The 17,151-nt window shown below is 47.2% G+C and overlaps 1 protein-coding gene across 1 annotated transcript; it reads left to right on the forward strand.

Moving 5' to 3' along the window:
- The first annotated feature begins 11,201 nt into the window (after positions 1-11,201).
- On the forward strand, positions 11,202-16,385 carry STBD1 (starch binding domain 1). The gene is made up of 2 exons (XM_060092993.1): positions 11,202-11,883; positions 14,282-16,385. Exons 1-2 carry the CDS (start codon positions 11,676-11,678, stop codon positions 15,139-15,141), a joined length of 1,068 nt encoding a protein of 355 aa, XP_059948976.1. The 5' UTR covers positions 11,202-11,675; the 3' UTR covers positions 15,142-16,385.
- The last annotated feature ends 766 nt before the right edge of the window (positions 16,386-17,151 follow it).

The following is a 17,151-nucleotide window of genomic DNA, read 5'->3' on the forward strand; positions in this document are numbered from 1 at the left end:
CATTTTGGTAGCACTGTCAATATTACATAGTTATATGAACTATTTGTAAAAATAAATAAAACCATAAAAAAGCAGAATTGCTCTATTTCATTTTCCCAGAGTATTATTTTCCCTGGTTTTGAGTGAATAGCTCCTTTACTCTTTCTTTACAATATAATTTTCTTTCATTTTGAATTAAGCTTACTGAGGGTTTTTTGGCATGTTAATCTTGATAATAAATATGTACCTGTAATATAATGTCATGGGTCCTAAAGTTTAATGGAAACTCAAGATGACATTTTTTTTTTTTTTTTTTTTTTTTTTGCGGTATGCGGGCCTCTCACTGTTGTGGTCTCCCCCGTCGCGGAGCACAGGCTCCGGACGCGCAGGCTCCGGACGCGCAGGCTCAGCGGCCATGGCTCACGGGCCCAGCCGCTCCGCGGCATATGGGATCCTCCCAGACCGGGGCACGAACCCGCATCCCCTGCATCGGCAGGCGGACTCTCAACCACTTGCGCCACCAGGGAGGCCCCAAGATGACATATTTTTACATTAAATTTTTAAAAATTATTTTATTTAACATGTTAATGCTCATGTTAGGAAAATTAGAAAATATAGACTAACAAAAAGAACCTAGAAAATACAAATACTTCCTATAGAGTCAGCAGTAACCACTCTTTACTCATTGGAATGCATCCCTCCAGATCTTTCCCTCTGAATACACTCTGGATAATTTAATCAAAGGAATTTATTAAAAGGATATTGGATCCCAAAGTTTTATCAGTTATAGTATTTGCCTTCAAATACAGAATCTCTGGGTGATGGATGACCTTTCATCCTCTGGGTCTGTCATGATCCCATTTCAATAATCTGTAGGGTGTAAGTGAGTCTTTACTATACACTCTATGCATCTGGACACATTAGGGTGATGGAGTACATGACAGAAGCAATGAACCCATAATGTCAGCCCATTGCTGTGAAATGAGTTTCAGTGTTGAGTGGGATACCATGGTGGTGAACGAGCATGCAGGAAGTGTAGGAATGTTGGTGTGGGCAGAAGTTTGTTAAGCAGGAAAGCAAATCCAATTGCAGAATAGGTTGCTATTCTAGTCAGGCCACTTTCCTCTGACTCCCTTGCTGTTTCAACTTGTCATACCTGCCCACGTGGTAGCCCATGGGAGCCCCAAAGCCTGAGAGCCCAGAGGAGGCATCCAGGTCTACCAGGCAAGCTGGGGCAGGATTCTGACATTCAAGTGCTGAGCCAAGATGGTGTTGGTGGTGGTCTGGAGAGAATTCATTTCTTTCCCTGGACACATTGTTCCTGGCTTTGTTACATTCAAGCCTAATTCATATCAGGGACTCAAGTTTGGTTTTAATTACTGGACAATTATTCCACAGAAGCAGTAGCCAGGTCAGCCTTCGTGAGGGGAAATCCAAGTTGCTGAACCCACGTGGAGCCTGCATTTCTGCCTCCATGCCCACTTTGCTCATGAGATCACTGGGCAACATTGGAACTTCTGGAGAAAGAAGCGGGCTGGCATGCAGGGGATAGGTCAAACTTTTCACCTGATTATTGAGCGCTTGCTCTACAGTGGAGGTCCTTTGGTGGGTATTCACAAAGAACCAAATACTCTCATACTCTGGATCCATTCTGAGCGATCCCCTGTACACCTCTTCTCCCAAATCTCTTTGTCACTATCCCTGCATTCTTGATCCTTCCAAGTCTCTGGCTACTAAGCTAAGCCATCAGCTGCTGACCATTAGTTGGTGACATGCACCTCAGCCCATTTCTCCTTTCAGACAAAGTGGTCAACAGGATGAAATGCTTACATTTCTGTCTACTGGAAAATTCCCCTTCTCAGCTGTTCTTCAGGGCCACCCTTGAGTTGGGCTACAGTGTTGTGGCAGTCCACTTGTGGCTGCTGCCATCATATAGTGGAGGTTGTCTGTTTCATCACCTGGACGTAGAGAACGTCCCCAGGTCAGTTGTGTAGGCTGAGGAAGATGGCAGTGCGGTAGGAGCGGGCACACCATGCAATTTGTTCTGTCTTCAATTCCTGGTCAAGCCCAGTCCTAAATAGAAAACTTTCACTTGATTACGAGAAGCAAAATAATTTGGTAATTACGTGTGTGGACTTTGGAGCAGGAGGGCCTGGATTCAAACCAAGCTCTGCTACTTATTTGCTATATGACTATGGGGCAAGTTGCTTATCCTCTCTCTGCTTCAGTTTTCTCATCTAAAGTAAGGATAGTAGCAATAATAGCAGTACTATCTATCTCCCAGAATTGTGGTGGGGCTTAAAGGGAATGTTACCAGTAAAGTGATTAGAACATAGCCTGGCACTGTGCACACACACTAAATGTTAGCCGACTTTATGGCTTAGTGGATCAGATGACCTTGGTTGACGATGGGCACCAGTTGCTTGGTTACCTAAGGTCTCATGATCAGGCTGCCGTATTAACTGGTGCCAAGCGACAAACGGAGATGGGTTTCTCTAAAGTAGAACAGTTACACGCTACAGAGCTCCTGGCTCAGCTGCAAAGCCCTGGGGGCCTGTGCTCCGATTCACCTTTCTGGACACGCCAAAGCTCCATTCAGCAGCTCTCTGTGCCACAGGTGCTTCGAGCACACTGGATTCACTGGATCAGAGGGCAGAGATTTCTGGACCAGCTGAAAGCCTTCTCTTGCTTCAGGCTGCCCTCAAAGCCAGCAACCTCTCAGATTACTAAAGAAATGAGCTGAAACAGCACCTCTAAATCTGGCCTCCAAAATCCAAAGAGAAGTGCAAGTAGCACATCATTATATATTATTTCCAACACCCAGATATAATAGATGTAAATAACCTCAAGAGCACAGATACTAACAAAAAGGTGTTAAAAACCAGGAAGAGATGAGGTTTTGAGTTTTGTTCCCTTTGGTTTTAATATAATTTATTTTAATTGTAAGTCTATTTAAGTTTTCATAATGACTGTGTTTACCAACCAACTTGCTAAATTCCTGAAAATTTAACAGTTGGCTTTTGTGAGCTAGGATAAACTGCCTCTAGCACAAGGGTAGCATTCAAGGCAGTGAGGGGTGTTAGGGGTGAAGAATAAAGAGAGTTGGCTACCCCAGCCTCCTGCCAGCCTATTTCCACAGAGGTCATTACAGAGTCTTCGCACAAAGTGGGAAAATCCTCACCACAGAGGGAGTTAGGGAGAATTTCTCTGACAAGGAAGGCTGCAGCAGTTTGGGTCTCCCAGGGAGCAAATGGCAAAAGGGCATTGGATGTTTGAGAGTTTTACTGGGGTGCGAGCAGCCGAACATAGGGAGAGCTTTTAGATTCTGATGTGTGTGTGATCCCTGCGGAAGGACAGAGGGAGGAAAAGAAGATTTGGTCTTGAACTGCAGCACAGTTCAAATGAAGGTTTGGCCAGGCCAATGGGGAGACTTCAAGTCAAGGTCACCAGGAGGAGGAGTCGCACGTTTTGCTAAAATGGGCCTGCCTTGGCACTTCTGCATGCTCTGTCGTTGGCTGGGAGCAGCCCAGGGGAGTGTGGCCTCAGCGAGAGGCCAGAGATCCAGAGGGGGCGCAGCTGGGTCCATCAGTCATTTGTGGGCCTTGCAACAGGAGATCTGAGCAGCATATTTTCATAGGGTTGGGAGTTTAGGGAACTTGAAGCCAGCTGAACATTCCCCTATGTTCACAGTTCAGCATTCAGGGTCTCGCTCTTTCCCAATCTATACTCTGCCTTCACCTACGAGATCTTACAAAGCTGTGAGTTCAAATGATATTTTAATTCAGCAAATTAAAGGATCGTTTTTTTTTTTCTTTTTCTTTCTCAGTTCAATAGCTGTAAGACATGAGATTACTTTAGACAATCCCAAGGACTTCCTACTTTGGGAGGTTTGTGTTTGTTTAAAAAAAGGTCCACAAATTATTTGATACACCTGTCTTCAAAATGCAGTGTCTAACCCCTTTTCCCTTGGATGTGGCCTGTACCTAGACTTGAATTTAAGGAACAGAATGTGGAAGAAGTGATGAGGTGTCATTCTGAAACTAAATCATGAAAGATATTGTGGCTTCCTCCTTGTTCTCACTTGAATCACTTGGGAGAGACTAGCTGCTGTGTTGTGAGGACACTCAAGCTGTCTATGGAAAGGCTCACATGGCAAGGAACTGAAGCCTTCTGCAAATAGCCATGTGAAAAGCCATCTTGGAAGTGAATCCTTCAGCCCCCATTAAGCCTTCAGATGAGATTGCAACCACTGCTGACATCCTGACTGCAACCATATGACAGATCCTGAGCCAGAACCACTCAGAGAAGATGCTTCTGAATTCCTAACCCATAAAAATGACTCTAATGTTTGTTGTTTTAAACCATTAAATTTACTGATTATTTGTTATGCAGCAATAGATAACTAATTGATTTTTGTGCCTGGAAGTGGGATGCTATAACAAGAATGTAAAATGTGAAAGGGAGCAGGATTAAGAAGTGGGTTGAAACTGGAAGAACTTTGAAGAAACTGTTGGCAGAAGTCTCATAGACTGTGAAGAGGCTGTGGGTGAAGACTTGCAGGAAAATGAGGTAAATGCAATCGGAAATTGCGAGAAGTGGTCTCTTTGTTATGTAATAGCAGGAAGTTTATCCATACTGTCACCTGAAGTAACATGGAAAGTAGAAAAACTACCTAATGAACTGGTGATGTAACTAAGGAGATTTTTATACAGAGTGTTGAAGGTACCACCTGGTTTCTTGCTGCTTATAGTAAAATGCAAGAGGAGATCGATAAGCCAAAGGGACAGTTTAACCAAAAGCAACCAGGACTTGATGGTTTTGTAAACTCCTAGCCTCTCAGATGACAAATGATGTTTAAATTAAGAAATGATTTGTAACAAAGATCAAATCCAAAAGGACATATAAAAGAACATGCCAGGAAAACATGGTCTAAAGATGAATCCAAGGATGTAATTGTTAAATCCCTTGTTAAGGCCTCAGAAAGTTCAAAGATGATGCTTCAGAGTACATTCAGGCGGACAAAAATTCTACTGAAATTTTTAAAAGTGTGCCTCACAGTTTTAGTCAAACAATAGAGCGTCTAAGAAAGTGGAGGATGTTGTTCTTCAGCATATTCTCAAGGTAGAGAAGGGCTTATCTTCAAAATATTTGTGGGAAATTCCCTGGCGGTCCAGTGGTTAGGACTCTGTGCTTCCACTGCCCGGGGCCCAGGTTCGATCCCTGGCTGGGGAGCTAAGATCCCGTAAGCTGCGGCCCCAAATAAAAGAGATTTGTGGTTTTGGCTCTTGAATAATGATGTGGACTGTCTAAGATTCACAGGAGACCTGCAAAGTTTTATGAAGAACTATAGTTCAATAAACACTGCCAGCTTGGACTAAAATGGGGGTTGTCTAGAAAGGGGCTAAGTGTATTTTGCATATGAGAGCAAACTGTTACTGAAGTGAATGTAGGTCAGAATTCTCTCTCAACCTCCCCCTCCAAAGTCATGCCTGCACCACTCCTGCACCAACAGGCCAGCAGAGCTGCTGCAGATTATTCTCAGTTCTGGCACCTCACTGATAGCCGTTATATTGCCCATCATTCATCATGTTATCTTCTTTGATTACTCATTAATGGTGTGTTTCCCTCACTAGAGTATAAGCTCATGAGGGCAGGGAATGTATAGGTTTTGCCTAGTGTCCTGCAGAGTGCCTAGAGTCCTACACAGTTGGGGCTCAAACTATGCATTTATTGAATGAATGGATGAATATCAGGAATGGTGAAGCACCAAAACATAAGAGGCAAATTTCCGGAAAACAATTTTTTTAAAGAATTGACAGTTATCTTCTTGGGAGAGAGTGAGGTAGACTAGAAAAGGACATACCTAAGCAAAACTATGATAAGGGCAAAGTTTGAGGTGACCATTATCCCGTTTCTTGTCTTCTTCCTCTTTTCAGTATTATTCTTTAACTGCTTCCCGATCCCACCCACCTACCCAACCATGGCACTGTAAGTATTGGTAACTGTTAAAATGTGTCAAAAAGAAAGTTGATGTGTCGCCAATACCTTAGAGTGGATTTGCTTGATATTTTTAAATCTAGAGGGAGAACGCACCGAAGGAATGAATTTCTAAAGGAAAAATTTCCTACAGTGGCTCCTGCCTCAGAGGGGTGGCGAGGGAAGCAGGGCTTCTCCAGTCCTCCACACCAGAATGTACAGTGCCACCTGCTCTGCTCGCATAGAAAGTAGGTTCTATGTTTTTGCTCATGCTGCAGGAAAAAAATGGGCTAAGTCATGAAAGAATACAACAGACCAAAATAATTTCTTAAATGGTCAGTCACCAATAAAAACAAATTAAAACAAGGTATCACTTTTTGTCTATCAAACTGGCAAAGATTTTTTTTAAGACAAAACTAATATTGGCAAAAATGCTAAGAAAAAGGTGCATATATTCAACTTGTGAAAGTGGGAAAAGATACAGACTTTTTTTTTTTTTTTTTTTTTTTTTTTTTTGCGGTACGCGGTCCTCTCACTGTTGTGGCCTCTCCCGTTGCGGAGCACAGGCTCCGGACGCGCAGGCTCAGCGGCCGTGGCTCACGGGCCCAGCCGCTCCGCGGCATGTGGGATCTTCCCGGACCGGGGCACGAACCCGCATCCCCTGCATCGGCAGGTGGACTCTCAACCACTGTGCCACCAGGGAAGCCCAGATACAGACTTTTTGAAGGGCAATTTGGCTATCCAAAGCCTCATAAAAAAAAAAAAACAATAAATAAGCAACTTTGTGTGTGTGTGTGCGTGTGTGTACATATGTACATATGTATATAGCCTTTGACACAACAATTCAATTTCTGGGAATTTTGAGTGAGTAGAGGGCCAGGGATGCTGCTAAACATCCCATAATGCACAGGCACCCCTTCACAATAAAGAATAATCCTGTCTAAAACATCAATAGTGCTGAGGTTGAAAAAGTCGGCCCTATAGCATGTGATCCAAGAGAAGGCAAGGAGGAAGCACAATGCCTTTTATAACCTAGTCTTGGAAATCACACATCACCACTTCTGCCATATTCTATTCATTAGAAGTAAGTGGCTAAGTACAGCCCACCTTCAAGAAGAGAACTGAACTCCTCCAAATTTCCTTCGAAGGGAAGAATTTCAAATAATTTGTGGCCATAGTATAAGACCAGCGTAGTCTGTCTTTTAGCCACAAATTATTTATGTTGCTCTCATATGCCAAATACACTTATCCCCTTTCTAGACAACCCCCATTTTAGTCCAAGTTGGCAGTGTTTATTGCACTATAGTTCTTCAAAAAACTTTGCAGGTCTCCTGTGAATCTTAGACGGTCCACATCATTATTCAAGAGCCAAACCCACAAATCTCTCTCTGTGTTTTTTTTTTTTTGGCCGCACTGTGCAACTTGCGAGATTATTAGTTTCTTACCTTTTAGTCGCCAATATGTATTTAAGATTTAATTACATTGCTGTGTGTAGATCAAATTCATTGCTGTAACAATTTCATAGCATTTCATCAGCATACACCGTATTTTACTTATTATTTGCCTACGATGTGCAGCCAGGTGGCCTTGAACTTACGGTTATCCCAAATAACACTATGTGCCCCCTTACAGTCTTGTGCAATCTCTTGGCCATACATGTTCAGGAGGGGGATTGCTGGGTCATGTGGTATACGCATACTTAATTTCACAAAATTCTTCCAGATTGTCCTCCAGATTGTTTGTACCAGTTTACTCTCCCATCAGCAGCATTGCAACTCTATAATATTTGCCTTTCCGGTGGATGTAAAATGGTGTAACATCCTTGTTTTAATTTGCATTTATCTAACTACCAGTGAATCTGAGCATTTTTGCATCTTTTGCTAGTCATTCATTTATTCAACCAAAAATTACCCTGAGTGCCTATTATGTTCCAGGCACTGGGGAGAAGCATCCCTTGTTCATTTTATACTGGATCTCATGTCAGGTTTTGTGGTTTTTTTGGGATCAGTTTGTATGAGTTCATCCTATCTCTACATATTAGTGCCTTGTTAGTTTTAACAACACGAAAATCTGCTCCCCATCTGGATCTACCTGCTAACTTTGTCTATAGCAGCCTCACTGACGAGATAGCCTTATTTTGATTGAGTCAAGACATTTTTTGGCCTCTTACATTATGAAATATCACAATGAGAGTCTCTTGGATTTTGTTCTATTAGCAGTAGTTTGACCATTTACATTCAGGACTTTATTCTATCCGGCGTCCACCATTTTACGTGGTACAAAGTAGTCATCTAACTTTATTCTTCTCTACGTGGTGAACTGGTTCTCCTGACACAGATTTTCCTTTGCTCTAAAGGTTTCATCATTCAGCGTAAGAGATCTCAGCCTGGAGTCTATTCTGGAACTAAGATGAGTCAGAGGTTTGCACTTAGAAAATGTCCCTATGAAATATGAAACTGGGCAGCTCCAATGTGACTGCTTTGCAGAAGGTTTGACTTGTGGTTAACATTACATGGAGTAGCAGAAGCCAGCGGCTTGACAGCAACAGACAGGTGCTGGTGGTGAGTACATTTCCCTAATGAGGTGAGGGCTTGCAGAGAGAGGAATTACAAACCCAGAGCAAGGCTGACATTCACCGTAAATGTTGGAATACTACCAGAGGGATACGCTGGTATCACACATCCAGATTTGCACACTCACTTCTAAAATGTATGCTTTGAAATTTGGACATGGTTTAAAAGCATTAGGATTCAATGTAGCTAGAGTTTCAAGCAGGAGTCCTGGGAGGTCAGAACACTGGGTTGAAATCCCAGCTTGGTCACTCACCAGCTGTATGACCTTGGGCAGATTACTCCTCTCAGGAATTTAACATGAGATAATCCTCATAAAGCACTTAGCTTAGGGCCAGTATATATTAGGTATTCAATGGACAAAGACAATAAAAAGGCCTATTACATAACAAACTTTGTATTCTGGGGAATACAAAGAATAAACAAACTCTGGCCCTCAAGGGATTTATGATCTAATATGGGGATGAGATAAACGACAAAAATAATTATACCATAAGAGAAAACCTTGTATTTTGCTCTAATAGAGTTACAGTACGTAATCAGAGTTCAAAGAAAAGAATGGCATATCAATTTGAGGGCTGGGGGCTAAGAGTGGGATTGGGGGCTAGGGAAAAGTTCATGGAAGGAAGTGGGTTTTGGGAAACGTCTAAACCAATGAGAGGAGGCTCCCGCGGGAGAGTCCCCATTTGGCTGGAGTTCAGGTGAACGATAAGAGAAAGGCCTGGAGAGGTTGTTGGGGTGTGTCAGGGAGACCTTGAAGGCTAAAATGGGGTTGGATTTAGTCTGGTAGACAGAGGAGACGCCCTACCCGGGCTGTGCTTTAGGAGGATTAAATCAGGAGTGGTTGCAGACTGGATCACAGCCAGAGGGGAGGGAGGTGCGGGAGGATGGTAAGGTCTGGACAGGTGAGGGGGGTGTGAACGGAGGCGCGGGCACTGGGAAAGGCAGGAAGGGGATGCAACCGGCCTGTGATGGAAGGACCCACAGGACTTCCCCAAGGCAACTTCTTCCCCCAGCGGCCATTTCCTTCCTACCTGCTCTGCTTTCCTTAAAAACTCACCTGGGCTTCCCTGGTGGTGCAGTGGTTGAGAGTCCGCTTGCCAATGCAGGGGACACGGGTTCGTGCCCCGGTCCGAGAAGACCCCACATGCCGCGGAGCGGCTGGACCCGTGAGCCATCGCCGCTGAGCCTGCGCGTCTGGCGCCTGCGCGTCTGGAGCCTGTGCTCCACAATGGTAGAGGCCACAACAGTGAGAGGCCCGGGTACCGCAAAAAAAAAAAAAAAAGCTCACCTGGATTTCCTTTCTCTCACTCAGCTGATAGCTAACCTCACTCACGGGCCCCTGTGTATCTCAAAATGTTTCTTTTGTACCTTCTTTTCCTTTTCCACGCCTGTTTCCTCCTCTCCGTTCCTCCGAGGCCACCCCTTCCGCTGGTGTTCTTGACTTCCTCCTTCACGCAGAATCCCCGTCCAGGATTTCGCGTCCTCCTCACATCTTCCTCTAGGTCTCGGCTGGCTCTCTCCTGCGACGAACTGAACAAACGTGCCCACGTGTCTCTGGGTCTGAAAGAGCTTCCCTTAGGCCTTGTTCTCTTCTCAAGCGACACTTCGATTCCTCTCCTCCCCTCGGCCTCCAAGTTTCTCTGGAGTGGGCTCCCTCCACGTCGGCCTTCGTCACAGCCTTCACCACGTTCACCCCTCGGCCTTCCGAAGCGAGCTCCCATCCCACAAACACTGCAGAGTCACCAAGGACTCCCACTGTTTTCTGTACCTGACTTTGCAAACAAGGCTCGAGCCCGGGGCACGTTGGAACAATTTGTTTTACCAGAGGAGCCATTTTAGTAATCATTCCAGCTGTGGTCTTAGCAGTTGGATGTGGGAGCGTGTAGGTCAAGGAAAAGGCTCACCCTGCAGATACAAACATGGGAACCGTTAGCTTGAAGTTGGTGTGTAAAGCCATCAGATCAGCAGAGGAGTGAATTTAGAAAGAAATGTGTATAATTCTTAGTTCCCAGGTTGTTGTTGCTGTTTTGTGGGGATCAAATTAAATGCATACATTAAACACCTGGCACACCGACAGTACTTAACAAAGACGGTTGCAATTTTTTTTTTTTTTTTTTTTTTTTTTTTTGCGGTACGCGGGCTTCTCACTGCTGTGGCCCCTCCCGTTGCGGAGCACAGGCTCCGGACGCACAGGCTCAGCGGCCATGGCTCACAGGCCCAGCCGCTCCGCGGCATGTGGGATCTTCCCGGACCGGGGCACGAACCCGCGTCCCCTGCATAGGCAGGCGGACTCTCAACCACTGCGCCACCAGGGAAGCCCGCAATTTTTAAATTAATAACCCATCCGGAGGAGCTTGCGTCTGCACAACATCCAGTCCAGAGGAGGGCGCGCACTTTTCGACAACCACGCACCCTCAGCAATGACTGGAGGCGGTTAAGGTGATTGGCATTTACAGATGAATGGATCTCAGTCCAGTCCTTTCCTTTTACAGGCGGGGAGGCGGAGGCTTGGGGACGTTAAGCACAGCTAACTGGCGGAGGAAAGGAGCTTCCAACGCGCCCGCTGTATGGGTCTACCCACCCGGCCCGGCTGCCTCTCCCGCCCCGCCTCCGCTCTCGCCGCAACCTCGCGTGTCGCAGATGCACATCGGCCTCTTCTGCGTCTAAGTGCCAGAAGCTCGGGCCGCACTGCTACTGAGTGTCTGTGGGGAGGAGGCGCCGAGGTGGTCGGCGCTGTCCCAGGCGGGGCTGGACCTGAGCTGCAGCCGGAGCAGGAAAAGAAGGCGGCGGGTTTGCGCACGAGAGCCGTGCGCCCTTGGACTCTTAACGCGCGCGGGACGCACTTGGAACCCTGCGCCGGGTGCTCCCCGCCGCCGGCGACTGGCGGGGTCGAGAAGGGAAAATGTTGGAGAAGGAGGGCGCTCGCGTGTCCGCCTTGCCGGAACCTGGGGCTGCAGCCCCGGGGCGGGGAGTAGGGCGGGGCTGGGAAAGTTGAGTTTTGGTCGCGGAGGGCTGGGCCCCGCGCGGGAGAGCCCGCCACCGGGGACCGTAAAAGGCTGCAGCGGGCTGGGTAGGTGTGGTTCTGCCTGCGTGACCCGAGCCCCCGTCTCGGTCGCCGTCGTCTCCCGCAGCTGCAGCCTCTCAGTCATGGGCGCCGTCTGGTCCGCCCTGCTGGTCGGAGGGGGTCTGGCCGGAGCGCTTTTCGTTTGGCTGCTGCGGGACACGGGAAAGGAGGAGGATGCGGAGCAGGGGAAGGACGCCTCTCCAGGGGAGGCTGCGGCTCCGGGAGACGATCAGGGTGGTGGCGGCGAACTGAGCCCTGGACCTTCTGGGCGGGAGCTGGTCACCAAACCAGGTATTCTTCCTCCCTATGTCTCGAGGGCATATCTGCCGGTGGGCTCTGAAGTTACCCGCGGGAGGGGGCAGGGGGCGGAAATCCACCTGGAGGTTTCCCGAGGGCTAGCTTCTCCTAACCCGGGCAGGACCCTCCCCGCGGCTCGCGTTTTCCCCGGCTGGTGCGCAAGCGCCGGGTGGGGTTCTCGCCCTACACCGAGGCCCTGGGGATGCCCAGGTGGTTTGTCCCAGGTCCGCGCCCCGCTGAGTCGCTGCCCTCGGCGACCGCCCCTGAGGACCTGCCCCTGCTCCTCCAGCGGGGATGGGCTCCTCCGCTTGGCGGAGCTTGGTGCAGTGCGGGCGGCTGCAGCGGCGGCGCCCCTTCCGGGCCTTCGGAAAGGGGTGTTTAGGGTCCGGAGATCCCACGACCCTCTCCAATTTCTGTCCGAGCAGGGACACTGTCTCGGTCCCAATCCTTTAGCCTCATGTCCTCCCATCCCTCACCCCATGGAAGAGCCGTGTTTGGGAACACCGGCGCAGCGAGCAGCCCCCCATATCTGGACGCTTCTGTCGGGGAGGCAAAGTTCAGGTTGGACTCTGGCCCTGAAGGCTTCGGCTGAAGCCCTGAGGCTGCTCGATGGCCGCCCATTTCGGAGCTGTCGGCCCTCCCCCACACTCACCCGAACAGTGCACGTTTGTCTGAAACCCCAGGGAAGAGACACTTAATTCTACCCCGACGAGTACAATTGACATCTAGGTTTCCATCTCTATATTTTAGACCCTGTGTACCAGGCAAAGTTAAGAGCACTGGCAGAGAACCTTACCTTCCAGCGCCCTCCCTTGGCAAGCTGCCCATGCCTGGACTCCAGCCTAGTGGTGAAAATAACATCTGTAAACTTTAGTGGAATGGCGTTCATGTGTAGCCACTTGAAAATCTGCCCCTGTGCCTCTCCTGCAGAGAGCTCATTTATCTTCTTTTCCTGAAAGCCTAACTCATGTTTCAGGTCGAAAGACTGGGGATTCAGAGTAATATTTGTTTACGTCTCACTTCCAACACCACCATTAAAAAGAGACAAAATTAAACAAGACCACCTTCTTCCCACCGCCATCCCCCCCCCCCGCCAATCCCCATATGCTGATTGTATGGTTTTGGGGAATAACATCTTGTAGGGCAGTGGTCCCCGACCTTTTTGACACCAGGGACAGGTTTCGTGGAAGACAATTTTTCCACGGAAGGGGGCGGAGTGGGAGGGTGGTGCAGGCGGTAATGCGAGCGATGGGGAGCGGCAGAGGCAGCTTCGCTTGCTCCCCGCCTCTCACCTACTGCTGTGCCGCGGGTTCCTAACAGGCAGAGGACTGACCGCTACCTACCGGTCTGGCCCGGGGGTTGGGGACCCCAGTTGTAGGGAGCTATTTGGACTATCAATGAGGTGGCCAAGAAGGAAACTGAGTCTTTAGGGAGCTTGGATTGTGTAGTCTTAAGAAAAAATATTTTTATTTTTGGCTGTGTTGGGTCTTCGTTGCTTCGCGCGGGCTTTCTCTAGTTGTGGCGAGTGGGGGCTACTCTTCACTGCTGTGCGCGGGCTTCTCATTGCGGTGGCTTCTCTTGTTGCAGAGCACCGGCTCAGTAGTTGTGGCGCACGGGTTTAGTTGCTCCGCGGCATGTGGGATCTTCCCGGACCAGGGATCGAATCCGTGTCCCCTGCGTTGGCAGGCGGGTTCTTAACCACTGTGCCACCAGGGAAGTCCCAAGAAACTGTGTTTTTAAAGTATGCAGTGGGAGGGGATATAAGATGCCTGTGTTTTGTCGAAGAGGTTCCTAATGCACATGGGGTGTGCAAGGCGAATCCAGCCCCCCTCCCCACCCTCACCCCCAACTCTTGCCCAGCCATGCACTGCTGTCCTTTGTATTCTCCCACAGTGACAGCTGCTGCTGACCTGCCCGCATCTGTGAGAGCCAATCCCTGACCTGCACGCAGTTCCTGGGAGTACAAGTGTACTCATCTGGTTTGCAGGGTAACCGTGCAGCTCTTCGTCACACAGGCTGGACAGTTTTTGATGATGGCAGCCAAACAACTTGACTTGGTTGCATGCCAGTACGGCCTGGACTGCAGAGATCCAGGACCATGTCAGGGTTACACTTCTGCCTCTACAGCTTGCCACCTCATTTACACTCTTGTGCTGGTATACTGACACTCCTGGATGTGCCTTTTATTACTGGGTATGCCTGTATATTCTTAGAGCACAGTTGGGAACACACCAGGTAATTAAGTACTTGATTTTAATAGAGACAAATTTTGTGAACTGCAGATAGATTAGTAGCAAAGTCTTTAAAAACTAAGACTATTTTCTCAGCCTAACTGAACTTTTTTCTCACATGAACTGCACAACACTATTACACTTTTCCTTTTGTTTTTCAGAGCATCTTCAAGAAAGCAATGGATGTTTGGTTTCTACGACTAAAGGCCCTGGTGACCTGCAGGAAGCAGCATGGAGACTGCAGAGTCCTTCTGGAGAAGGCAGTAACCATGACAATTCAAGAGCACATGTTCCTTCTGGACAATTTCCAGACACACAATCTCTAGCTACCTCTGAGACTGGTAACTCTAGAAGTTACTCTGACATTTCAAGAAACGAAAGCCTTGGATCTCCTATAGGAGAATGGGGATTCCAAAAAGGCCAAGAGAAAACTGCTAAAGCAGCTCCATGTCTGGCAGAGAAGTTGCCTTCTAGCAACCTGCTCCTGGACAGAGCGCAAGAAGTGAGCCTTGCACAGTTGGACAGTCAGGCCCCGGCTGACCACGTGGACTGGGAGATGGTGTCCCGGCACTCATCTTGGGGCGATGTTGGTTTGGGTGGCAGTCTTGAGTCTCCAGTGCTAAGCTCTAAGCAGGGAAAGGACTATGACAGAAGCACTCTTGTGGAAGCAAGAGGTCAGGAAGTGGATGTGAAACCAAAAAGAGTAGGAGCAGTGTCTTCAGAGGCTCATCAGGTTAGTGTCAGCTTCCAGGTCCATTATATCACACGCGCTGGTGTGCAATGCCTTGCAGTAACTGGAGACCATGAGAGTCTTGGGAGATGGAACACTTACATCCCACTCCAGTGTAGCAAGGATGGGCTCTGGTCTCGTTCTGTGCCCCTGCCAGCAGACACAGTGGTGGAATGGAAGTTCGTGGTAGTAGAGAATGGGAAAGTTACCCGTTGGGAAGAATGCAGCAATAGATTCTTAGAGACTGGCCATGAGGATAAAGTGGTTCACAAGTGGTGGGGGATTCACTGACTCAGTTTGCAAAGTATCGAAGAGGCTATTGCAGAACATGGAAGAGGATAAGGTTGTGGATAATTTAAATAATTTAAAATAAAGGAAGTGAAACTTCCAGTCTAGCCATCAGAGTTGTTTCAGATTTGCTAGTGGCTTTTGTCTAATGTGTAGATAATGCTTCCATTGAGCATGGACTTTTTTTCCTGTGGCACTGATGGATGGATTTATGCTGATCCATCATTACTTTAGGGCTTGGTGGTCTTGAGGAGGGCTTGGCTAAACTTCAGATGTGCACTGCTCACGGAGCACAGAAACTAACCAGCTGCAAAGGGTTCAGGCTTGAGCCTTTGGGTGATTCTTGAAGCAGGGGAGTAAAACACCCCTTATTCAAAAGGAGATTTTTGCACTGGTACAGCTGGAAAAATGCTCTCTTTAATCATACACACTTTATATTTAAAAATCGTTAACATCGGGCTTCCCTGGTGGCGCAGTGGTTGAGAGTCCGCCTGCCGATGCAGGGGACACGGGTTCGTGCCCCGGTCCGGGAAGATCCCACATGCCGCAGAGCGGCTGGGCCCGTGAGCCATGGCCGCTGAGCCTGTGCGTCCGGAGCCTGTGCTCCACAATGGGAGAGGCCACAACAGTGAGAGGCCCACGTACCACAAAACACACACACACACACACACACACACACACAACAAAACAAAAATCGTTAACATCATATGGAACTGTGATTAGAAAATATCTGGTAACTAGATGTGATTAGCCAGGATATAAGGTAATGCATTAAGCCTTCCCAATGTTTTTTGCTTGATTTTACTTGCCATGTATGGTTTGAGGGGAGCAAGTCTGTTTTTGTCTTAATGATCAACAGCTGGTGTACAAACAAGGGGCCTAATCAGAGCCTGTTAGCAGGAGCAGCCCAAGAGGAAAGAACAGGAATGGGGATAGGAGGGTATAGGCTGAGCAAGGTGGCCTGAATGACACCTCTTAGAGAGCTGGGAGCTACAGCCCCCGCCGGACTGCAGGGTTGGACACGCCTGTCATCTCCTCATGGCCCCTCGTCTCACAGCAGCTCTGGGCTGACAGATGGACTGCCCCATAGCAATCATTTCACCCTCTTCCCTCTCCCTTCATGCCAGTAGCTAACAAAATTATAACAGGAGAGTGATACGGAAGTACATCTTTGCTCTGGGAAGAAATAAACATTTAAACTTTGCCATTATAACTGAAAAAAATAATAAAACCTGAGTTTTAACATCTTTATTAAATGTCTGAATTATTTGTATAAATCTTAGTACCATAATAGCTTAGATGTAAAATAAAATACTAGTATTTTCTCCACTAATGACACAGAAAAAAAAGCAAACATCAAGAGGCACAGAGTCTGTTCTCCCTTTAGAGAAAAAGTTTTAGAATATTTCTTTTAAAACTTTACCTTTGTTTGGAGGGATATTATACATGCCTGTACTTGAAAATTAATTCTATATTAAAACAACTTTTAATAAGTGTAACATCTATTGGCAAAACAACGTTTAATCCTGGTTATAGATGGTCTTTGCTGAAAAGAGCCTAAACCCAACTGAAAATACTGTTAGAGAGTGCTTTAAGAACTGTTTTTGGCTCATAGCACTTTTGTGTTAAATTCACATATATTTTCTACAGACTTCACAATGAATTTTATATTGTACCAGTGAGGTCTTCAGAAGGCATTCACCATTACTGTACAGAATGCCCAAGCATTTCTATTAGGTCAAACTAAAGGTAAAACGATTTACAGTCAAAATCTGTTTAGAGTTCTATCATTAGCCATTTTATCATTACCTGATGAAATAAAAATCTTTCAGTAAAGCCAACTGACTTAAGAGATAACATGTAATACTAAACTTTATATTTTTAAAACATTTAAAATTGGATGTGCTTAGAGGGCGAAGCATAAGGGCTGTGGTGGTAACTTAGGCCCTACTTAGCGTGTCATCTGCACTGGTTACCCTGAGCGCCACCCGCTGTCACAGACCCCAGCGTGTA

This window comes from Mesoplodon densirostris, chromosome 1 (assembly GCF_025265405.1).
Source record: "Mesoplodon densirostris isolate mMesDen1 chromosome 1, mMesDen1 primary haplotype, whole genome shotgun sequence".
NCBI classification, from domain to species: domain Eukaryota; kingdom Metazoa; phylum Chordata; class Mammalia; order Artiodactyla; family Ziphiidae; genus Mesoplodon; species Mesoplodon densirostris.

Excerpts from the sequence above, each read along its gene's own strand:
- STBD1 (XM_060092993.1), top strand. The coding sequence starts at position 11,676 with ATGGGCGCCGTCTGGTCCGCCCTGCTGGTCGGAGGGGGTCTGGCCGGA. Across the intron at positions 11,884-14,281 it reads GGAGCTGGTCACCAAACCAG|AGCATCTTCAAGAAAGCAAT; the intron begins GTATTCTTCCTC and ends TTTGTTTTTCAG.